The 25655-nt window shown below is 42.4% G+C and overlaps 1 protein-coding gene across 1 annotated transcript in view; it reads left to right on the forward strand.

The window, feature by feature from the left end:
* Positions 1-25655, forward strand: part of cdh2 (cadherin 2, type 1, N-cadherin (neuronal)) — a 60319-nt gene that overhangs the window by 22972 nt on the left and 11692 nt on the right. The window contains exons 3-10 of the mRNA XM_061084352.1: positions 14426-14646; positions 17824-17991; positions 19138-19293; positions 20572-20716; positions 21030-21202; positions 22528-22665; positions 23149-23334; positions 24360-24613. Of these exons, the coding sequence (XP_060940335.1) occupies positions 14426-14646; positions 17824-17991; positions 19138-19293; positions 20572-20716; positions 21030-21202; positions 22528-22665; positions 23149-23334; positions 24360-24613 (1441 nt within the window). The remainder of the gene's footprint in view (positions 1-14425; positions 14647-17823; positions 17992-19137; positions 19294-20571; positions 20717-21029; positions 21203-22527; positions 22666-23148; positions 23335-24359; positions 24614-25655) is intronic.

Below are 25655 nucleotides of genomic sequence, written 5' to 3' on the forward strand. Positions count from 1 at the left end.
AGTCTTCCTGCCACTTCACAAACACAAAATCTCATTGTGGGATTAATTCGGAATGGTTTTCGGAATCAACTTGTCTCTACTTATGTATATATGAAGGAAGAAAGCGAGGCAAACAGGGCGGCACATCAGGAATTGGTTGGTGGATTAGGGTGCAACAGTGTGGTTTGATGTTTAATCACTCCTTACGCGCAAAGCCGTTCGAAGGGGGATAGAAAGGCTTTTCAGTCAGCTTTAATGGCAGTGGGATGTCTTCCTGGTGAATCTTGCCTCTGTTGGCATAACGCACTGTGAACCCACATTTTTTGGTTTGCCTGAGAGCTTCCAGTGAAGCAGAATGATGGGGCAGTACAGACCAAACACAAGCGCCTTACTTCTCTCCCTCTCATCTGTTCGTCCCGCTCATTCTCTGGGTTTGTGAGGGGGACTCGGGTGAAGGCACCATGATCGCCTGCATTTTTGAAGCCTAAAAGCCCACTTCACCAGTGTGTACATGCACTGTCAACCCTGGCCTGAAAGCATTGTGTAATTGGGCAACAATTACTCTGAGTACAAAAAAACCACCACACCAGGCTGCTTTTGTGTAATTCCAAAAGAAAGAAATGAAAAGTGGCATGCCACTCACTGTAGAACTGAAAGGTCACGATAAAAACACTACTGATTGTTTCCTTGAGACACACTCAGAGAGCCGCACAACAGCACCAGAAGCTGTCCATGGTGATTCCCATGTTGGTGCCACCTACTTGTTTGTGCTACCGCTGTCGATGTTAGTGTGACCCTGACGAACATCGCTATCACTGCGAGGCGACAGCACATTCCCACGAGTCCTTGTGTTAAAAACCCAAGGTCTGGAAACATTTCCGCAGGTGGCCTTTCCAAGCGGAGACAGATTTGTACATGACCATGCTTGTGGTTTGGTGTTGTGCTGCAGACAAACCGAGGACAGATGTGTTGGGAGTCAGTCTCACTAGCCCCCCCTTCCGCCTTCCTACCCCCATGATCCTCTATTCCCTCCCGCCCTCCTTCCCGTTCCCTTAATCTGGGACTCATTGTGTCAGTAATAAAGCACAGCTGCACAGATCCTTCTCTGAACCCACTCAGTTCAGCTGATTACATGGGAGTAAGAGGGCTCTCCCTCACTCAGAGTCCAGTCACACACACACACACACACACCACACTACCCGAAAGGCAACGCTGCAGCCTCAACACAGACGGTGCATGGGAGAGGAGACGCTTCCTTGTGCTGGTCTGATGCCAAGACTAATGGTTAACACTTGCTGTTGAATTCAGTCTTTATTACTACTTACAGTGCAGGGACTGCATGATATGTTTCTGGTGGTGACTGCATTTACAAAAATAGAGCTTATTCAGATGTAGAAATTATTTTGATGGTGCCGTTTTCATGTATATTCCTGTTTATAGGTTACAGAGCATAGTGTGATTATAGCAGCTTTCAGACATGCACTGAACTCTGGATAATCTCCTGATATCCCCCAGAGGGGCTGTATGTGAGAACAAAAATGGCCGAGTCAGAGGCTCCGGGCATTCTCTGAAATTTCTCCTGCCAGCCCCCTAGAAAAAATTCTGGAGAATGTCCGAATGAGCCCATGTGAGAACAGAGCAGGAGATTCGCCAGAGGATTCACCATAAGCAAGTAGGCGCATTAATGGCATTTCAAACACATACACAGACAAAACACTGGGCAAAAAGAGCAAAACGAATATATATCCTCTGAAAACTCCTAATAGAACATTATGCTTTTGAGACCTATGTATGTCTACATCATATGAATAATGAATACTCAAGTCTGAGAATGACCTTATTCCGGTTAAAATAGTCCAAGACAGCCATGTACAGTATTCATACTCTTGGCTTTATCGGGCTAACATCAGAATATAGGTCTCCATGTAAACCTTGTCACTGATGCCCTTTGCATCCTTTATCTATACGAACTGTTCAAATCTGTATCGCAGATTTCAGATGTGCATACATATTTCTTAATCGACAGGAATTCTGGACTAGAGAACCTTTTTTTTAAATTTTAAATAGTTTGTGTAGTATTTAATGCTGCTCACACTGCATGATGTGAAGGCGAGACTCCAATGCAGTATGTCAATTTGTCAGGCTGGATTGTGTTAAATTGCTTCTGCTCAGAAATAAAAAAGAAGTCATGCATATGAAAGTGAGAAGCCCTAATAGAAGGATGTGTCTCTCCTACAAATTGATGCCGCAGTGAGCGTCAGAGGCTGAACATCTGCATTAAGTAAAAAAAAAAAAGAAAATAAAACTAGCAGGGAATTGTGGACGAGACGCCTGTATCACACAACATGTCAGCTTTCTGTCCAAATCAGATAAACAACTCAACTTCTCAAAGTCTGCATAATGACTGCATTCCAAAAAAGCTTTTAAACATATGTCTTTGTGTAGCACTGCACACAAATCTGTGCTATTAATTTGAAAAAACTGATTCATTCAACCCAAAGATATAGGAATTAATTGCTTTGCACAGATAGCTGTTACAGTTCCATCCATCCGTAGAAAAACCTGCGTCCTCCCCCTTTTTCTGATCCACGCAGTTCATCCCTCTTGAGCTCAAACTGCTTGTGGGGGAGGGTCAAGCAGGTCAATGTAGGTTAGCAGCGAGATGCATTCGTCTTTTCCGGTTGTAGCTTCTATAGCTCCAGGAACCGACGCAGTACAGGGGGATAAGCTCGGTTGACACGTTAAGACAGCGTTTGTAAATTCATACAAATGCATGCTTTCCTCTATGTTTGCTTTTCTTTGACTGGAGCAGCACATAACGAGCTGTCATGCGTCTGGGAAGCTGCGCATGTGTTAGATATGAAAGCTTGCGAGGAGAACACTGGGCTTGTCTTTAATCTTCCGGCTGTGTATTTTTCATCTTTTTCTTGAAGCAAGAGCTAATTGTGTTTCAAGTGGAATTTGACACGTATTGATTCAAATGTGCAATGGCAAATGCACACACCCCGTGTATTGGCAGCTGCCCTAATCCTTTTCTTTGAAGAAGCTTTATTTTTCTTGCTGTCATTGTCGTCAAGATTTTCTTTTTTTTTTCTTCTCCCCAACCTTACAGAGGAGGCAGGGCTACACTCTACAGCCGTGAGTTATTTCCCTCTGTATGTTGGTTTGTTTTGCTCCTGTGAAGGGATTTTAAATGGAGCAAGTGAGGAAAATTAAGACAACGGATGGTGGCCGTGACTGTAATGGTCTCCCCTCCACGATGACTCATTTACAGAAAAAGAATCCTTGAAATGTCGTCATGGCCTCTTCATCATAAGAGTATTACCCCCTCTCCTCCTCCTCCTCTTTTTAAATCATTTGCTGTGAAATATAATATACATTTCCTCTTCCACACCTCTGGGAGTATTTTAACTGATTACCACCTCTGCAGAATGTAGATATACAATTCACAGGATGTTGGTGTAAGCAGCAGGGCAGAACATGCGCTATATTGTTTGTATATGTGCTAATGACTCGGTAAATCATTTTTTTCTTTACTTGGAGAGAGATGCAGAAGCAGCCGCTGTCAGCCTCATCTTCCTTTGTCTGCTGCTTTGTTCCCCGACCAAAGAGGATTCACATGCCTTCTCCTTGTCTCTCCCCGTGCCCCGACTCCTGCAAAGGGAAAAAAAAAACAGAGAAGCAGGAATTCTATTAGCTTTGTTCTCAAAAGCTCAGTGTGAACTTGTGACTGTGCCACACACGGCATAATGGCCTCCGGAACTGGTCCCAGATCCTCATGCATTCCTCTACAGCTTTTATTTTACATCTCATACTGTAGGTGAGTGCAGCACTCTCCATGTCTTTTCTTCTTGCTGATGGGCTGAGTTGTACGAAATCCCCATCCCACATATTTTAAATCTCTTCAGTTGGATGAACAATGTACATGTGTGAGCACGTGTCTCAGTGTCTGTGTCTGCGAATCCGTGTGTGTGTGTGTGTGTGTGTGTGTGTGTGTGTGTGTGTTTAAAAAAAAAAGGGTTGGGGGGGTGTAAAATGAATAGGAACGACATGTTTGTGTGTGTGGTTAGGTTTGTAATTGGATGCAGTGGAGTGTATCAATCTTGACCCAGGCCAGTCATTTGCAGGGATTTGACTGACAACAGAGCGACTGTATGTAAAGCAGGCAGAGGAAGTATTCAAAATGGAGGTTGCACAAATTATGCATTTTTCTCAATCGATGTCAGGTTCTTGTTAATTGGAACTGAATTATTAGGAATTATTAAGAAAATGGCAGAATTTCCCATCGCATGAAGGCTCAGTAACTGCAGCCCTGGTCTGTCTGCTGGCGTGTTTGAGTTAATATTGACAGATTATACTTCACTTCAGGGTTGAGTGTTGTGGGTGTTTTCTGTTAATATAATGACGTTATCAAGCTTGAAGTATTTGTAAGAATCATACACATTTTCAAGTCCACCTTAACAAGGGCAACAAAGAAGGAGGACGGATGTATCTACTACAGACTAAAGACGCACAGAGGTGGAATTAACAGAAACAAATTAACCCCATTTGTATGTGTGTGTGTGGTCTGTACAGTGCAGTGCAATATTATTCCTATTACATAGAATCATGTTTTTTCTAATGTACAGGATATTGTTTTTTTTAACACCCACTGCCATGACGACCTGTCACTTGTGACTGACTGAACAGCTAGTGGGGGTCGTGCATGTAAATTGGAACATTCCTCATATTCACTATGCCAACTTGAAAATCTAATTTGAATTCAAAATAGGTCATTTAAGTGTTTCATGTAGATCCAGTGAGTTTTTTTTTTTTTTTAAAGGAATGGGGGGGGGGGTTTAAATGTACTGAGGCCATCCAGATGGCGAGACTGTAGGATTAGTATGTGCTGTCTAGCTATGCAGATATGGAGAGAAGGCGCCTCCTACCACTGTCGCACACACTTTTCATCCGTGGCTGGATCCCCTCAGCATCAAATGAACCCCATGTCTAACAGGGACTCAAGAGGTTAGACTGTTTCTCAGAATTTAATCACATCCTAATTTACAACTCTGCTAATTTTATCAAATTGATAACGTACAACTCGCTTCCTCGGCTGGTCAATCTTCTGGGAAATGCCTTTGTCTACTTGAACATTAATTGGCACAACCTTTCTCCGGTGCGAATCATGGTTTTAATGAACTGTGTGGTTTGTGTGGTCGTCTCCCACGAAAGGTCCTGTCTGTCTTTTAACCTGGTACATATCCCAGGTGGAATTTGACATTTGCAAAGATGAAATTTATTTCTGAGTCATTAAACATGACAACGAAACATCAAGCTCTTATTTATTGATTCAATTTTACCGTGTATATCAAAAACGCAGCCACATTACCTTGTTTTCTTTTTCAATTTTTATTTTGAAACAAAAGCTATTGTTTAATTTTCATATAAAAAATACAACAGGAACAGGAAAGTACCGAAAGTACTTAAAATGCTTGTGCTTTATTATCCATATTGTATTTACAACAAGAAGTTAAGACTGATGCCATATTGTTTTCTTCATCAAAAGGCTCATGTGACAAAGAGGTAACGACTGTTTCCAAAAAGTCTTAGTTTGCTGCCTGCAAACTTGTGGAATTTCCAGAATGGTCAGTTTTAGGGGTAGTGTGGATGCCAGGAATAAACCTAGCTAAAAGGCAGGTTTTTAGATAAAAGCATAATAGTGTGAATTTGATCTTAAACACAAATCAAGATATTCTGAAAATCCTAGCCCTGTTTTTTTTCCTTTTGAAAAACGTGATACCCCATCTGTTGATGCTCATCCTAATAGGGATACACCACCTAATATTTCAGTATCAAAAATATTCAGCTGCTATTTGCTTGAAAACTGACAAGATAAGAAGTTTTCAAAATGAAACGTCTGAGATCTGAAAGCGTTATTCATTTCTCCGCCGTCAATGTGTATGTCAAAATGCAGCTGAATACACAGCTTCTGTTTGTTTCTCTTTCCGCTGCGTGAAAGGACAAATACGAATCGTCCGGATTGGATTGACACAGTATTTTTTTCCATCCTTTCCTAAAACAAACTGGTTTTTGGTGCATTTCTGTCTGGCACCAGCCACGTTCGACCACAGGGACACAAGTAGTGTGTTTTCAGCCCTGATAACAACTCTCCTCTCTTTCTCAGTGAGTATCTTGTTGCACACCGGCCTTAAGTGATTGTTGATATAATTTCCATAAACATGCAATTCTGGCTCTGCAAAATGGGGGAGCTGCAGTGCCAGTGCTGACACATAGCATCTAAAAGGCTCTTTCTTTAAAAGTATTGTCTCGGCTAGCGCTGAGACGTTGGCATCGGCTGGCAGTGTTTGACGGATAATGTTTACTACAGACGGAGACAGCGAGGCTGCGGAGCACAGCCTAAGTATGCATGACTTAAACACTTTTAGTTTTGCACTTGGTGAAAGCAGAAAGAGACATTGACATAATTGCATAAGTCACCTATTCTGTTATTCCACCAAAAGCCCCCGTCTCTGTGGAACAATGGCTCGCACAGTCCTGGCTAGAGAGACGTGTTTGTGCTTTTATGCTGGTGTGATTTAAAAAATAATCTTATAGCAACCAGTGAACATTCCAGCAGAGGTTACTGCATCATCTCTGGTCAGTGCCTCCTTCCATGTCTCTTTGATTTTTCAATGGTATTTCGACAGAAATGATCAAGGGGATGAACTAAACAGCTTTGACTCTGTGCGTTTGAGATCAAACGAAGCTAATAATGTCACATTACAGGTTTCACTGAGGGAGTTTTACTGCCCGGCCCCTCGTGATCAGCCTCTTCACTAAATATCAGACCGGCTCAGAACCACAGGCTCGCAGGGCTCGCAGTTATCAGCTGATGTTGCCAATGGCAGCTTCGCTTTTATGCTGGTCTTGTCTCCGGCCCAAAAAAACATTCTTCAGAAAATAATCCTTCAAACCATCAGCTCTTTCATCTAAATCAATCCAGTTGTTCTCTGTATGTATAAATAGGCTTGTGTTTGACTTTTGTGTTTATTATCACTATAGGAATGCATGAAAGTGATGGCATGGATGTATTGGTTTTTTTTAAATTTAAAAGGCTCTTTTATTCAATTAGTGTCTTTGTAGAGGCAAAATAATCAAAAGCAATCAATATCTGATATATATTCACTTCACCACAGAGCTTAGTTAACTTAATGTCCAGCTGAAAGTCCCTGAGACGCAGTAGCACCGGCCAGGCAGAGGCCTGCACAGTGCAGTGGAGCATTTCCTTAGATGTATATTACTGTGGTGCATTACCGCCAAACAGTGAGCTAGCAATGCAGAAACAATAAAAAGTGATGCATGTAGCCATCCTTAAATGCCTTATTATTCACAATCCTATTTTCTAAAAGGCATCTCAAGTGTCTCAGGCTGCCTCTGTCCTCCAACCTTGCCCGGATCACTTTATTTCACTCACCTACCTGCTTTTGTTCTCCATCTCCACTCACTACCCCCCCATTAATCATTGAAGCCTTTGTAGAGTGGACAAAACGACCAGTGCCAGTAATTTTAAGGTGAATTAGGGTGTAGAGGGCAATTAACATGCTGTGACCTTTTATGAGAGGACACAATGAGGTCAGGGAACGTCTTTTATGGGCACGAAGTTCAGCACCTCATTTCATATAACTCAGATTTACATCTGAGCTGCTCTGCCAGCGAGGCGTTGTCGACTGTAGTTCTTAAGATTTAGAGACAGGAGGTTGTGTTGGTGTGCAAGGTCACATTTACCCAACACTTAGCCCCACCATATAATTGTAATTCTGAGTTTTTTTCTTCAAAAGGTATCCATTATTGTCCTTTCTGAAGGAGAGGGGACAGTAAAGCACTTCCTGGCGTTTCATTTTCTTGAATCTATAAATCTTTCAGCATTTATGATTTTTTTTCCTGTTTGATTTACCAGCATATTAATGTGATGCCTTCCATAATGAGCTTCACCTATGAACATTCGCAGGGGTCACGGAGCTTTTGCTGAAAGACATCATAAAGAGCAGGGGTGTTTGACATCTTGGTAATGTGGTCAGTTTAATACCCCACCAAAGCCTCCGTATCAAGCTGCTCGTCTCAATAACTCAGAAAATCCCAGTAGCTGTGCGCTGATAACTGCAGCAGGATGTAGCTTAGCCTTATCAGCTCTTGGCTCCAGTGACACAGTAATCCACACAATGCTCGGCTGTCATTGTACTGGTAAACACTGAATCATTTCATTTGCCCAACAAAGGTGCAAGAATAATTGTGATGTCCCCATGTGCACCCCCCTCCCCGCCGTTAACTCATCGAGATTGCTAATTTACAAAGGCCAACAATTACTTATTCAAAACGGCCCAACTGTCATCATGCATTTTTGTTGTTTAGCCACTGGAATAGAAGGCTCCAACCGATTGTCACTTCGTGTAAATCACTGCTGTTGCTTGCGTTTGGCTAGCGTGTTTTACTGACAACCCAGCAGGTATCTACTAGGCATGACGTTGATGTGAAGACACGGGACAACCATTGGAGACGTAATGGTGGTTTCTTTGAGGCAGATCTTTGCTGAGACACAACATAAAAGAAGCTTTGTACTTTAGAGCGACACAGAGATGCTTTGGAACCCTGAAGGAAATGGAGGTGACTCTAGTTTTGCTTTTAGACATGTACTGAGCTTCGGACTTTCCCTTGAGTCAGTCACATTCTCCCTTAGTAAAATGTCCAGCGAATGTCCGAGTGAGCCCATGTAAGAAATCAGCAGAAGCTAAAAGAATACAAATATTTTGGGATTAAAAAAAGGTGCCATTAACCTTGAAGAAGCAGAAGATGATGTGAACATGGAAAGACAATGAGATTCAAGAGTCGTTGGTGATAAGAACCCACACCAGTTTCAATGTGCTGTGGAGTGTGGACAAAAACATCTCATTTCTATAGCAGAATTTGTAGATTGTGTCCTGCCTCCTGCATCATTCACCCAGGCACCCCCCCCCCCCCCCCCTCGCCTGAAAGCTCCAGATATTTTACTGTTGTTTGGAACGTGCCTGACTCGGACGATCTCTGCTGCTTTCATCATATGTGAAAAGCAAACACCATAAAATGTCTGCACGCAATTGTCCGGGCGTTTTTTGGAATTCATGTCCGACAATGAATTTTGTCTAGGGGGAAGTCTGCTCATCTTGCAATTGAACTGTGAATACAACGTGTCAAAGGGGGTTGCAGTGTCCTGGCACAGCAAATGACCATGTGCAAATGTGATATAAATACAAGTATTAAAAAGAAAAGAAAGAACATGTCAAAGGAAAAGAAAATGGTTTCCCTCTCCTTTCCTCCCAGTCTGTTAGATAAAGGAAGCTTAAACGTCTGTGTTTGAGATTGAGTAAGCTCAGATGGTTCCAGCCGCTTAGACATCCACAGCGCTTGTGTTTCTCAGTGTGGACACCAATGTGAGGGCTTGTGATAAGAGAAGGTAGCACCAATATGTTTTTTGATGGACTGTTTATAATTCTATAATTGAAGCAGCAGATTCTGAAAGCTCCAACAATATGCATAAACCACACAAACCCGAGTGGTAAGGGAACGGTCACTGCAATCAAGCCAGGAAAATGAGCCAGCTGCCTGTTAACTGTGTTTATGCTCTGATGCAATTCCTCTTAGTTTTTCTTAATTTCTAGAGACACTGAACCGAGTACAAACACTGCATGTTTTTTTCATGCAAATCCCTTACATATTTTAGGAGCAGCTATAAATGCATGGAATGCTTCTCGCGTTTGAAGTGCAGTGCATTAGTAAAACGCCTTCAAGGGCTTAGTCTGGCAAAAGGCATGCTTTCTCTGAAGAATACCCTATTTTCTAAAAACAGAAAACGCACCATAGTCTCTGCATCACAGATACTGAATTAATGGATATTTAGAAATGTCTCGGTTCAGACGAGTAATGAAACATAGTATCTCAGCACATGATTTCCCTGTTACAGCGATGGTTGTTTTTTATTATAAGGGATTGATGATGTTTTCACAATAACCCAGATTTATTGACATAATTCTTGATACATCTATGCAGGTTAAGATCATCAGTTTAAATTTAGGTATTTGTAATAAAAGACAAAATAATTCATAGATTTTGTTAGATCATAGAGCAACAAAACAACAATTTACATATAATAGTATCCTTTCATTTTTAATATCTGCATGCAAATGACTATAATTGTGAAGAATGCAATGTAATAAGTCGCACAACAGCATTTGTTTACTCACCAGTCTTGAAGCTGTAGAATAGGCATTCATATTTATAGCATCGGAGGGAAAAAATGGATGCACAATTACACATAGCAAGCAGTCATCTTATTTAGAAAACACTTTTGTTTTGTGCTTTTAGCAGTTTGTGCAATAATTGGGCAATTATAGAGTACGCTGAGGAGGATATTTGTGTTGTTGGACACAAAGTCTGCTCGCTGTTAGAGGATCCTGACTTAATTTAATACGTTATCTAAAGTTTAGGATGGGATTAGAAATACATGTCAGAGAAGTTCGAATCGTGGTAGCGGAGTGTGAACTCCACCGAGGCTTAACAGGATCTTCACAGTCGTGGCGCTGGCATGGATGTCTCACACAGCACATTCAGTTGGAGCATTGCATTGTTTCATCGCCAGGGCAGGCCACTGCACAAAACCTGGTCACATTCATTTGTGAATAATGTGTTTTGTCAGGGGTGTTGTAGCATTTCCCGGCATTGGGTGTGGGGAGAATTGCCACTGGGGTATTTGCCTAGGTCTGCATTTAGTTGTAGCTACTGATGAAACACCTACGCTAAGTATTTCTCAACTGCCAGTGACCTCACTTCTCAGAAGTGAATGATGGTGGTATTGGGATGATCTCACATGAGGGGTTTCGGTCTTGTCACATTTACAGGACATTAGAGGGACTCTCTGCCTGCTCACTTGCAGCCAGTCGATTTGGCAGGCAGACGGAAAGGCTAAGATTGTGGAACATTTTCTTTTCGCCTGCGAAGTCACAGAGTCCACATTTCATTTCCAAATTAAATGTATCGCTCCCTGCCTCTGCCTATCTCGCTCTCTAACTATTTGTGTCTGTCTGAGTTAGAGTTATCACGTGAGGAAGCAGACAATAGCGGGGCACTCTGGCACTACGGAGAGGTTAGCTTGGGTTTTTGTGTGTCTTGTCAGCGAGGGAGGGGGGTATCTAAGCCGTGAATGGGATCATTGAGTCGTACGTAATTTTGGGCCCCGGTGCAGGGCATTAGTTGGACAGGCCGTTCTGCTGACAGGCTTGTTTCTCCCCCCCTCTCTCCCTTCCCTTCTTTTTTTTAACCCCAACCCCCAATTCCCCATTGCTGCATCGGCATTTCTGCTCTTACCAAAGGCCTTTATCGTTGAGCCCATGACGACATGTCTGATGGGGCGTGGCAGCCAAGATTTCTTTTAGCCCTGTGCCGTGGGGATCCCATACATCTAGATAAGTTGCAGCAGCTACGTTTTTAAGCTAAGCCATACGGCACATTTCTGTGTTTTTATAAGCCCACAAGAATCCATCTTATAAATGAATAGACACATCCCGGACATTCCCATTCATTATCATTGGGAATGGTGGTGCCTGCTGGGAGTTTTTCTTGTGATTGCTGTGGGGGCCGAATGTTGAAGGGCCTCTCAGAGGTGCCCGGATGGCTACATTTCAGGCAGTGTTAAAGAGCTGGTGCTCTGCTCAAAAAGGGGCTCAGTCTAAAATAGCTCACATGGGAATGGTGCTGTCAAGTGGAAAGCTCACAAAAAGTAAAGTTACAAAATCCCAGTAGGACAGAAAATGGAAACATATGCGCTGCAGCTTTGAGGGAAAGAAAGGACATATGTGTGATAGTTACTCTCTTTAGCTGCTAATTATGGACAAAACAGTCACAACTATGCCTATTGGACGGTTTTTTAAAAGCACCACCCAGACTAGAGTTGAAACCATTAGTAGATTGCCATATTGAAAGAATTGTAATAAATACAGATTTATGATCATGATTAAAGTAAATGACATTTTTATTCAGTATGGACTGTCGGGTGGGAACAACATAATTCTTACATAATTATTGGTTTAAGGGAATTGTGAGTAATTGTATATTGAAAACAATAATTTCTGGTTATCTAAACTAGTTTGAACTTTCTAATACCTGGCAGTCTTAATTTAAATAATCTATATTTATTACAATACTTTCAATTGCATTCACTAAATAAATACTAAAGAAATGTAACTATGTACCATTCTTAAACCAAATGCTTAAGTTAAAATAGTAAGCGAGACTTTCTCCAGCAGCAACATTTTGAAGCTTCTTAGATCCATGGGCTTTTCTTGTGCTGAAGTGTGAGTTATTTTGACAGTCGCCCTCAATCTGTATTCTACCTCTGTCTGACTATCTGCTGACTTGGGCTGGCTGGGTTGATTGCTTGAAGGCTTTGACTTTACAGGTGGCTGACTTTAAGGCAAACCCCTCAGAGAGAGAAGGTCATCTACCTGGTGTCAGCGTTTCCAGGTTCAAAGAGGGAAAAAAAGGCTAATTGGTCACCAATAATTGAACCAGGGGTTCATGGGAAAGAGATGCTCTGTATCAAGTGTATTCTGCTGTAGAAGAAAGAGCGTGTCATCTTCTGTCTTCATTATTGGAAGTGCTGCCTCGGCTGCACCGCTATTTCACCTTGTGTGCCGTTGAGCAATATTTAGATGAATGACAATTCTTCAGGATAAGAAAAAGTCCAGTGTGCGGAGCTGCTTTCTGTTTTTTTCAAGGGTTTAAAACTGATGGAATGCAGCGCATGGTCCTTGCAGCAGATTTGTTCTCTGTGTTTGGGTTTTGATAAAGCGGAGTAAGATTGTGTTGTCATTCTTGGGGATGAATAGATTGAGAATACACTTTATGTCGATTTCCAAACTTTCCCCACAACCAGACTTTTCATTCACAGCCTCAACGCCTTATTCTTCTCTTACTCCAATTCAAAAACATGTTAGTTTGTAAAGGGTAATTTTGTTATGTATTTTCCACCCCCTCACCCATATTCACCATTAAATCGTTTTTTAGAGGAAGTTTTGCCTTCCATTTCTTGATGTTGCCTGGAGTTCAGCCATTGTCCCTTTAGTTGGCCACATAAAACCAGGTATGTTTTTGTCAGTGATGGTGGAAAGGAGGGTCCGAAAACGTTCACCCTGCCTGCAGTAACAAGCGGCAAAGAAAATTGTTAAATTCCCCCCCTGTCATCACGGAGAGATTTATTAGTGGCAGGGTGTGGTGCACTTTGGCAGAATTTATTGCAAGTGTTTGGGTGATAATATTAAATAGGCCTGGGAGTAAATGTATGACTTCCTTCAGGCCACAAGCTGGTCGGCTGCATCCTTTCCCCAAGCCCAGAGGAACTCGTTGCACTCAGTGCAGATGATACTCTGAAGACATCAGTGAGTCCCCAAGGTAGCAGCACAAAGGAAGATTAGGCACCCTGCTTCAAGGCTTTTGTTAAGTAATTCCACATCTGCTTTAATAATTCAAAGCGGCACCAGCAGAGCCCCCCACACAAACAATATATGGTAACGTTGTGATCTCTTTGGCCGGGAGGTATTTTTATCTTTGCCTTTATGCCGTTTTGTGTGCTATAAACATGAGGTGGGCCTGCCAGGGAAACACATCCATCCACACAAAAGGATCACACAACAAAGCTCTTAGCGTATGTGTGTGTGTATATGTGTACATGTAGGTGCTATGTAGGTTGTGCTGTACTGTCACTCAAGTTGTAACATGAAGCGGTGTTGTACCACTGCCACTGAAGCACCTGTGGGACCGGAGCCCCCATGAGCCACCTGTCTATAGTATCTGTATGTGTGCTGCGAGTTTTCTGTGTGTTTTCTGTGTGAACACGCTGATGAAATGAACATCTCATGCACCGACTTCTGTCTCTCGAGGATCGGCAGTCATCCGTGGTAGGCATCCCTGTGCATCATTGGGGATAAAGCTAGCATGCGGCGGCCTGTTCTCGAAATAAAATGAGACTTGCCGAGCGCAATTGGAAATTTTCATACACACCGAATAAATTTTTTTCAGAACCCAAACACACAGTGAGGCATTTAGACAGTCTAATGTACACGTCAGGTTTTAAATGTATTGTTTTTGGATTCTTCTTAATAGCCCTGAAGGGGAACACTTTCCTTGTTTTTTGGGGGGTTTCTCTCCCTCCAACTCTCTCCTCTGCTGCACCTGTTTTGAGCAATACCTTTGGGGCACAGCTTGAAGTGAATAATGCATGAGTGAGAGGAAGAATCAGAAAACCTTTGTGGACCTTCTGTCTGTCTGACTGTCTGTCTTCCACCCCTTTTTCTCTGTGTCAGTTTTTTTCCCCTCTAGTTTTTCCTCCAACTGTTAGGGTGATTTCTAACTTCAACCCATTTGTTTCTCTCTCTTGCAGTGAGGTTTCTTGACTGTGGCCGAAGTGGTCTGGTGCGCCTTGAATGCAGTAACCCCTCCGACTTCCGGATAGCGGCTGATGGAGTCGTTTATGCTGCCAGGAGTCTTCAGCCCTCTACGCTCCCTGCATCGCCGCTGCTGATCAAGGCCAGCGACTCCACCACGCAGGAGCAATGGGTGACCCAAGTCAGGCTGACACCCGCCGCTGCATCCAGCCAGCAGGTGACCGCTTCTCCACCATTTTTTACAACACTTTGGATTTGTTTTGTTGATTGTGTGACTGATGTAGGAAAGCGGAACGATCAATTCTGCCCTCGTATCAAATAACTTACGGTTATTAGGCACACCGCGCATTCACAGATGACTAGTTCCCTAAATTGTAGCAGGTGTTCCGAGAGACTGGATGGATGCTTGCTAATTAAAACTTAATGTGTCAATTTACAAGGAGCACAAACATATACTCAACACGGTCAGCGGGTAGCAAGAGCAGATGCAAAATAGCTCCCCATAAAGTTGATTTCCGCAAGCGTGCCTCGTGATTGTGGGGGTTATTGCCTTGTCATCCAGAAGGGGACGCACCTCTCTCACCGCTTTGACAGGAAGCATCTGTCTGTGCCGTCGAGTGCCGCTCTAACCGTTCCAGTGGACGTGTTGTGCATTCATCGGCAATTAGTTAGAGTGACCATGTGCTCATATGTCAACATTGTGGTTGGCCAAGGATCAGAGGAAGTGCACGCAGACACAAAAACTGCTCTACACATGTTTCAGCCGTCTGCCTTGTAGACAGGAAATGAAAAGAAGCTCTAGAAGGCTGAGTTATTGCAGAGGTTTTAACCTCAGTGCCAGTAGCTTATGTGCTACTGTTCAATTAGATAATATCTGTTGCTTTAAACTTACAGGATACTGCACCGTGGCACTGCACACACATGCTAGTCTCAGCATGCCAACTCACTCTGTAGGGCCATAAGTGAGCCTGTGTGCATGTGTTAATAATCATTGCATCGAGATCTTAAATCACAAGCTGTCTGGTGTCTTAATGAACACCCCCAAATGCAGTAATCATGTTTGCTTTACAAAGACCAATGTGCTTTTTGTCCTAATCCCTGTAATACACTTAAAGGAATGGTCACAAGTGGCCATTTTCGGAGTGTGTGTGTATTGCAGCAGATAATCTCAGGGAAGGCAGCCATCATGTTTTATGTGGGTGCAGATTAAAAGTTAATACCGACAGCTATGTGCAGTTACTGGCCGTGCTGCAGGCGCAGTGATCTGCTGGGCCGAAATTAAACCTGTTACAGGTAATGATTTCACGGCTTTTCAAAACGCCATTGTTTGCATCTGACAGTCATTTACCACAGGGACCACTGCAGGTATGTGATTTTAATGATACCATTAGTCACTGGGGCCGGTTGGTCAAACGCAAATACGCACCTTCCTCAAACATTAACAGAGGCAAACATTGATTCTCCACATGTATACAAATTATCAACTCATCAATAGCTCTGATCTGTGTCAGTTGATAGGTGGTGAATTTACCCTGATTGCTATCTAATGAAATCAGGGATTGACTTTCCTGTATCCGGATCATTTATGAGGTCATGATTGGTTATCTTCCCCCCAGTACAATTATTGTCATGAATCACCACGCATCTCTTAATCACTTCAGCGATTAAATATTTTTTTATTAGTGCCATGAATGCGGCAGCCTTGGGGAAACATTTTAATCAATGGCAGCCAAACAATATCCCCATTAACATGACAGTGTCCTCGGCCTCCATTTGCACATCTATTGGAACCTCGGCTCCACTAAAGTCTGTGAGCTAAAAATGTCTTCTGAATCTGAAAGTGAGAATTTCTCTAAAAAAGGCAAACACACACACACACCACACACACATGCATATACTTTCCCCACACTCACAAACACTCGGGCCATCACTCAGCCGAACACCCTCCTGGACTCTGAAGCAGACTCCCAGTCAGAAGATGGAGGGCGCTCGGCGAGCGTGGATGGGCGCAGACCTCCACTGCACCGGAGATAGATGTGTGTTGGGGCTGAACAAACCCGCCGTGCCATTCATCATTCCAGATGCAGGTTGCAAATAATTACTGCACTCACTCGCGCCCATTTTAATAGGGTAATAGATATTTCTGAAGCATGCCCCTGTGCTATCTGTCCGCTTGCCTCTCTGCATTTCCAATGTGTGAAAGCAGCATAATCGGATTTCAAACATGATTAGTGGAAGCTCCCCGACAGCTCCCCAGATGTTAGAGGAGCGGGACTTTGGGATATGGGTCACGATATAAGGTGACAAAGTGGTAATTAATTTCTGTGTTTGCATAGGGCAGTTTGTAATGGTTTGTCAGCCTTGACTACATCCGAACCAATCTACATTCAGATAATTACAGGCAACCGTAAGGAAGATGCATCAAGAGATGTGACAGTTAAATATTATTCCCAGCAATCAGTCGTTGGCATTGCCATATATCACATATTGTTGTTCTGTTTTCTTTCCTTCCTTGTTTTGTTCAAGGTTATTTTAACTTTCTATGGCACCATTTCAGTCTTCCCAGTCTCTGGAGCAGCATAGGCAATTTGAGCCATCTGTGTGTTTAGTGTCTGGCTTGCAGGTACCATCCTCCTTTGTTTCGAATCTCATTCATTACAGCCGAGGGAGGATGGCAGATCCATTATGTAAGCTGGTCTGTCTGTGTGGGTGCATTATATCAGCACATAAGAAGAGGCCTGACATTTAAAATAAAACCGGCACTAGTGTTGTGCGGCTGCCGCAGTAGCCACACCGGAGTGTTTCATGGCACATCATCACATATTTTACCGTTGATTTTTTTTTTTAAACCACAAATGCTCACAGTGACAATGCTAACACACTGATGTTTACCATTTTAATTTAGCACTTCACATTGGCAGATCAAGAACCTTTAAAAAAAGGGGCAATAAAGGGGCCCCGATTTACACAGAGAGGACAATCATATGTCAAACACCTATGCACAGTTCCTGATTCAGTTAAGTGCATATTTAAGTCTTTCCTTGTTTACGTTTAGCCCTTTAGCTGTGAGAGAAGCCACGCATCATTAAAGCTATTTAGAAAACTGTTCTCTGCTTAAACACATTTTGCACTTCAGGGGCCAATCGGATTTCAGCTGGGACCAGTGCCACCTGGTTCCGCCCCTGGCAACATGCTACTATTTACTACCTGCCACTGAACCCAATGACGATCGATTCAAAAGTTGTTAAAAGTTTTTACTCGGCTGTTGGAAAGACTTCACCTTGCCTTCAAGAGAGCCGTGCCGCCAGCGTGGCTAAAAATACACATACTCGTATTTTACAGCGTAGATGTGATCACTGCCCGCCTCTCAAACTAAATCATTTCCCTTTTACAGGTCCAGGAAGTGGCTGTCCCTCCAGTCATGTCCAAGGATTTGAAGGAAATAGTATTTCCATCACGACACACGGACAGCCAACTCAAACGCATGAAGAGAGACTGGGTCATCCCCCCAATCAATGTCCCGGAGAACTCACGAGGCCCTTTTCCGCAGGAGCTTGTCCGGGTAACGTTGCTCACCCAAGCACACATGCACACGCACACAGGCACACACACAAACACACACACACTACACTCATAACTTCAAAGAAAATGCTTTTTGGTGGGTTTGACAACGTTGTAGGTCCCTGCTGCCCTGAGCTCCCACTCAGAGGGTCACAGACATGAGGCTTGTGCCTTCAACAATATGCTTCATATTTACAGCACTTTGCTAAAGGTCGGGCCTCCTTTCTTACACTGTATTATTTATCTCTTGTTTCAGGGGCCAGTCTGTACCGATGTAACATATTATTTAGAAGCACAGACAAATCTGAAGTGCTCACGAGTGCAGCTGCTCCTTGGTTGCCTGTCCAGATATTATATACCTTTTGTCATGACTCAAGGACGCACACGGCCCAGTTCATTTACAACAACTCTCGGGTCGGGCCCATGTGTGGGTGGCTGACAGAGGAAACACAATACGAGGGACGGCTAAGAAGAAGTAGATCCCCTTTCAGCAAATTAAGATGGCTTCCTTATTGAGCGCTCCTTCCTGTACATGGCGTTTTTATATTAAACCCGACCATATTAGAAGGGATGTTCCTGGGACTTGGTGGTTGTTATCACTTGGACAAAATTCGTTGTTTGCTCAGCATGGATCTGGGCTGTATGCACAGAGGGTCTCAGCTTACGTTGCAAACAGGATAGACAGCTCGGCAGAGACAGAACTTCAATACTCACACACACTCTTAATATGCACTCTTTTACTTACTTTTAAACCAGTGCTGAAATGATTAGCTAATAAATGAGTCAATCTACGGGCAATTATCGGCTAATTTAATAAATAATTGAATTTATAGCTTTTAATATTTGCTTTTTTTATTATTAGAAATGAGAAACAATTGGTTTTGACTGATGATCAGAAAGAGAAATCTATATAATTGAAAGAAGTTTCTAGAAAATCAAACTAAAAATCAATTGATAATTAGAAAATAAGGATGTAGCTGTGATACACTGTGACCATTATTGGCTTATTTGATGTATATTTTATATCAACTAATTAAATAATTGCGTACTAAAAGACTTGATTATGCTTTCAGGTTTAAAAAAATAACAAAAAAATGATGACAGACTGTTGAGAAGTGTCAACTAACACGTTCTCATCTAAAAACAGATTCGGTCGGACCATGACAAGAACCGCTCCCTCAGATACAGTGTGACAGGCCCCGGAGCTGACCAGCCTCCAACCGGCATCTTCATCATCGACCCCATCTCTGGGGAGCTGTCAGTCAACAAGCCCCTGGATCGGGAGCACATCTCCAACTTCCACGTAAGTCACACACTATTTTTATTTTAAAAGAATCCCTGTAATGTGCTAATGATTTTCCCGGCCTAGTTTATCTAGAGAAATGTGTGTTCCCTGGCAGGGTTTGACATTCCTGCCAATTGGCATCTGCTCAACGGTCATGTGTAGCTTAAATGGCCTCCTCAGACTCAATCAAAGCCAGGGTCTCACAGGAAGTCTGACTGATCCGTCTGAGAATTTAAAGGATTTAACATGATGGTTTTGTGTGAATTGTGCATATATGTGTCTGTGTGTGTGTGTCTGTTTTAGACACATTACGAGAACCCCTGCTAGCGGTTCTAGAGCTGCTTTATTCATTAGTGATATTGTCTTTACACTTCTACGGATTTTAAATTCTAAAGCCATATATTCCTGTGCTTTAACGTCACTTATATGTCACAGTTGTAGCTAAGATCAAATAATGCAATGCATTTATTCAATAGACACTACTTAAGCTATCTTTGAAACGAGACAAAGAAGCTCCACAGATAAAGGCGGATGTGAACTGTAAACTAGAGAGAAATACAGACGCAGCTCAGTATTGTGTTACTCGAGTATGTCGATATGTAAGTTCGCCAACGTCCGTCTTTTTCCTTTAATTTCGTCAATTGATTTTGCAGCATGCACTTGACACTGCAAGAATAGATTCATGTATACACTGGAACTACACCGTAAACCAAACATGCACTGGCATGTGATTTATACCGTAGATTTTCAACATATTCTTCAATATATTACTTGTATTTATTCCAGCGCACGAGTCCTCAACTTGCACTTATGCAGGAAATAACACACACACTTGAAGTGCAGAAAGATCTGGCACATCAAAGTTGTTTTTGTAAAACAGAGCTGAATCGTTGCTGACCTCATGTTAGGCAACAGTGGTGAATAAAATCAGAGTGTATCTGTTTCAAGAGACAAACATAAAAATGCAGCTAAAATGTTTGTGCTTTTGTCGACTCTGTCAGGTATCAGATTGAATCTCATCACTATTTGTCTTTTTTTCTTCGCGTGCAGGAGCCAGATGTTGGAAAATCTTTTTTACAAAGAGAATTCCTCTTTTGGTCACACTGGTTTGAAAACAGTGTATTTTTCTGAACTTGTGCTCTTTTGCTTTCCACATTCAGCACATTGGAATATTTGAATGATGTTCTCAGGGGTAGACTGTCGCAGAATTTAAATGGGCGACGTTCAGTGAGTGGTTTCTCCCAGTGTATTTGTTTGCACAGTTAACACTCCAGATGTGTTTGTGTTGTCCTCCAGCTGAGAGCTCATGCAGTGGACCTCAACGGCAACCAGGTAGAAAACCCTATCGACATTGTGATCAATGTGATCGACATGAACGACAACAGACCCGAGTTCACCCATCAGATCTGGAACGGCAGTGTTCCAGAGGGTTCCAAGCCAGGTAATATATACCACAAAAGCCGAGCACAGCACCACATGGCATGAGCAAACGATTGGCTGCAGTCTGAGCCTCCACCTCCACGTGTTGACACAGCATTAGCCGATCGAACAGCATCGACGGCATTCCTGGGGCGGCCATTTTGTTAACTTTGCTTCTGCTGTATAAAGTCTAGGTAGTCTTAAAAGATCACAAGAAAGAACAATCTGATGTCTAAATGACAAAACAACATAAAATAGCTCTCAGTAAAAAAAAAAAAAAAGAATTAGAAAACATCATAGTATTTACATGTGTTCTCTGTCTTTCTATCCCATAGGAACATTCGTTATGACCGTAACATCTGTCGATAAAGACGACCCCAAAACAAACAACGGGATGCTGCGCTACAAGATCCTGTCTCAGAACCCAGAGAGTCCGACGTCCAATATGTTCACCATCAACAACCAAACAGGAGGCATCATCACGGTGGCGGCGGGCCTGGACCGAGAGGTGACTCCCATCATTTCTTTCTTTCTTTTCTTGTTGTCGTCCTCCTTCATTCCTTCTCTCCTTCTCTTTACGTTCCTCTACATCTGCTCTCTTTCTCCTTATGTCATACAGCTCGGTTGTTGTTACCACTACACTCCCTCAGTGTTTATGAATGCAGACTTATTATTAAAAACCTAAATTTGCATTTTAAGTGAAACCTTCAATAGCGAGGCCATCCATTATATCAATTAGTTTTTCTGTCTTGCATTTGCTGCTTGTTGTAGATCAGCACATCCATTTCCCATGTTTACATAAATGCACGGCGCATGTTTTATATGACGACAAAACACAGCTTGAGTAGCTTTGCTGATATTCAGACTGTCTGAGAACTAATGAGCTAAATTGGAAGTGAATTTTGCAGATTAGCAACTAAATGAGAAGTAGAAATGGACTTGGCTCTTTCACACGTATTTACTCTTACAAGGAGGCAGCGTGCATCACCGAGCGGCTAAATGTTTCCCTTCCCTCATTCTCGCCTTTTTTTCCCCTCTAAAGCAGAAGCTTTACTTGCATTTTTCTTTCTCGCCTTTTCCCCGTGCTGCAAAAGCGACCTCTCTTTCATTTAATTGGATCGTACGGCTATTTGGGCAAATAAATAAAATAATATAGAATGCCTGAGCCAGTTGGTGCAATCCTAGGGAGGGCAATCTGGCTAGGTGGCTGTTCAATCACTTCCACCCTGGGGGCGCAGTTTTATGTCTGCCAGTTGCCACCATGAAAGTAATTTGCCCGGCTCTCATTACCTAGCAACTGGTCCGTCACCTGAGTGGCTTTTAATGTGAAAAGAGTCATTTGTTAGCTTCATGATGGTGCGTATGTGGAAGAGGTGTGAGTTTCACACATCTACCCACAAACCAACATGTCCCCATAGGGAATAAATCTGATTTATATAAAATGCCATCATTAGTCATTATAATTAATAACCTATCCAGCTCAGATTTGTTGCCTTTTAGTTGAAAACATAAATAATAATGCACATTGAGTTACCAGTGTATCAGGGAGGCTAAAGTGAGCTGTAATTCCAGAAATAAATCTTCATGGAGCTTATAATGTTGACACTGACTCAGAGAGGTGTTAATTTAACCTTGTGGTCATTTGTAGTTTGTGGAAGTTTTGTATTAAAAAAAATGATAGTGGATAAACAGTGTGTCTAATCTTTTGTCTGTCCTCATCTGCATGAACAAAGAGGGCTCAACATAACATAACAGTAAACAATGGCTGAACCAGTCCTATACAGAGAAACTGTATTTTAATCCTTTCATTTTTTCTCTTCCCCTCCCCAACAGAAAGTGCCCCAGTACACACTCATCATCCAGGCCACTGACATGGAGGGCAACCCCATGTACGGCCTCTCCAACACAGCCACGGCTCTCATCAGAGTCACAGACGTTAACGACAACCCGCCAGAGTTTACTGCTGAGACGGTAAGAAAGAAATTGATATGTAAGACAACTACACCGCAATGTTAGCGAAAGGAAAATACCACAAGTATCCCCCCCATTTCAGCCTAATGTGGATATATGCACTGAACCATCAGTTCTGCTCACTTAACCTAGTTCTGCTTGCCCAGCATTTCCAAATCCATACAGATATACAAGTAGGCAGCCGTGTGCAAAGTGTATCCCCCCACAAATGTTGACACATGCAGCTACGTGGGTGTCTGCCCGAGTGAAAGCGGCACTTACTGTGTTTGCGAATCACTGAAATTTGTACTGCTCCTGTTGGTGCTATCAGGGGAGGACAGGGGATGAGTTGACCATGACGACATGATAAGTTACCTTAGATGTCTATTTACTCAAGATTGGTCCCGCTGTGCAGTGTAAGGCAAGGGCCTGGTGTGCGTTCTGCTGCCACAGCAGTATCACTAACAGCTCACTGTTCTGCACGTTCATGTTTTATTCATGCAGTTCTTCGGCGAGGTGCATGAAAACCGTGTGAATGTCATCGTGGCCAACCTGACGGTGACTGACAAGGACCAGCCCAACACACCGGCCTGGAATGCGGTCTACAAAATCACCGGGGGCGACCCCACCGGCAGGTTCTCTGTGCCCACTGATCCTACCACTAACGAGGGCCTGGTGACGGTCGTCAAGGTGAGGCCTCCTCCTTCTACTCCACTGCTTTAATCCCTCAGAGCTGCGAACATGTTTTTATGCTTCACTGAGAGGTATTGCTCTCGTTATTTTCTGTCATTATATATTTATAACATCTGCTTAGTTATATTTTAAGCACTTTGAAGTTGATAGAGGTGAAGAGGTTGTATATATTATGTTGCTCCCTGTTGATGAAGAAAACAAATTAATAATTCAACTGTCCAGCTGAGTTTTTTGAAGGGTCAAAGAATTTTATGTAGTTGCTCATAAAAGAGTAGTACTAATGTGTTGTTGATTTTGGAAAGTTTTGCAATGTTAAACTGACTTAGTTAAGCTAATTGTATTGTAAGACCCTAGAGTGGCACATGATACTGTCTTCTAATGAAACTGCATTTAAATTCAACACATCCAGATATTTATATGGATCTGCAACAATTGTACACCCTTATAAATATCTGCCCCCTAAACGTACTTGGTTCTTCCTTGATTTTCATCAAGATCCATTCATTATTTTCTGAGAAAATGGAAAAACTAAAATGTGAAAAAACTGGGATGAAATATCCTGGATCTGCCCCCTGATCAAGATCTGTATCAAAGTGTAATGGGTTCCTTCTCAGGTCAGGCCCCGCCCCACCCAAACACTTCATGGAAAATCAGTTTAGTAGTGTTTGCGTAATTCTGTTAACTAACAAACAAATGCAGGCAAAAACAGAACCTCCTGGGTGGAGGAAATTATGTGCAAATTTAAATGAATTGACATTATACAAACCATGTTAACGGTTAAAGATTCAGGACACACTTCAGGGGAAATGACTTCGTTGCACAATTCTTACATCAGCACTTCTAATGGTGTGTATCCTTCAACTGACCACAAAAGGAGACAGTCACTTCATCTAATCTGACTGTCTACAGGGGAAGAAACGGCTTCCAGTCTTTGTAATGGAAAAGTGTAATACGATTAGATCCATTCTGCCTTTTGATGTGCGATTCACTCTGAGCGTTTTCTCTCTTTTCCTGTTCTGCAGCCTATCGACTATGAAATCAGCAGGACATATGTGCTGACAGTGGAAGCAAGGAACGAGGTCCCTCTGGCCAGAGGCATCCACTCTCCTCGTCAGTCCACCGCCACTGTGTCCATCAGAGTGACAGATGTCAACGAGAGCCCGTACTTTGAGCCCAACCCCAAACTGACCAAACTGGAAGAGGGAATGATGCCAGAGTCGACTCTGACAACCTTCACCGCGCAGGATCCCGATCGCTTCATGCAGCAAAACATCAGGTTGGTTCTGCTAATTTTGGTTCAAATGTTACATATCTTCATAAGGAATCATGTTCAGTTCCAAGATGCAAAAACTTTACCATATATACATGAACTTTGGGCACTTTCACATCTACTTTGTTTGGTTGAACCTAAATAACCTGTGTGAGAAAGGTGCCTCGGAGCACTGTCCAGATCAATAGACCAAATTTTCATCGTAAGGATTGAACCATGAGGATATATTTATTTAGCTGGTAGTAAAATCATAATGATATTACAATAGCAATAAAAATGTACGAAATTAACTGCTCCATTAATTTTCTTAGTTCAGAGGGGACGATAAAACTTTTTTTCTATGTACTTCAAAAAACGGCAGCAAACACAACAGCCAAATTGATAAGATGCCAAAGTCAGATATATGCTCTTCTACAAACCAATCAATGTGAAGTTCAGGTAAAGCCCACATGGGTGATCAAACATAAAGAATGTAACTAAGACTTTCCGTTGTGAAAACGTCCATAATTAAACTGACTGCTTGTTACCTCTTCAAGATAAAACACAGATGTTTAAATAAAATATTCAATTAAACTTTTAGCGGATGCATTACTGTTCATGCGGTGCCCTACGTATAGCATATAATGATGTGTTAGGATAATCTACATCCTGGTGGTTTTCTCCACTGTCTCTGCTGAAGTAGCACGAAGCCGCAGTCTCCATCTCATGCTTGTTGAACGAGCCCCATTTTTCTCCTTTTCATCATCAGGCGTTTTTTGCCTCACAGCTGTTTGGCCACGGAAGAGTTTATCTGCCTGAAAACAGTCCATGAGAAATACGCTCGCTTTGTAATTCCACGGTTTGTCCTACAAATTAGTTGGAGCTAATGATAAGTACAAGCCAGTTCGGTCTCCCCCGAGAGGCTGCTCTCAAAACTTTAGAATAATTATGTAAAATTTATGAAATCTAAAATATTTATTCGCTGTAAATAAATAAAAACAAAAAGCTTTTTGAGAAGAAAGCAATGCCGAACTGGCAATAGAGACTAAATCCATCATCTAGATTATCT

The sequence above is a fragment of the Limanda limanda genome, chromosome 13 (genome assembly GCF_963576545.1).
Source record: "Limanda limanda chromosome 13, fLimLim1.1, whole genome shotgun sequence".
Classification (NCBI taxonomy): domain Eukaryota; kingdom Metazoa; phylum Chordata; class Actinopteri; order Pleuronectiformes; family Pleuronectidae; genus Limanda; species Limanda limanda.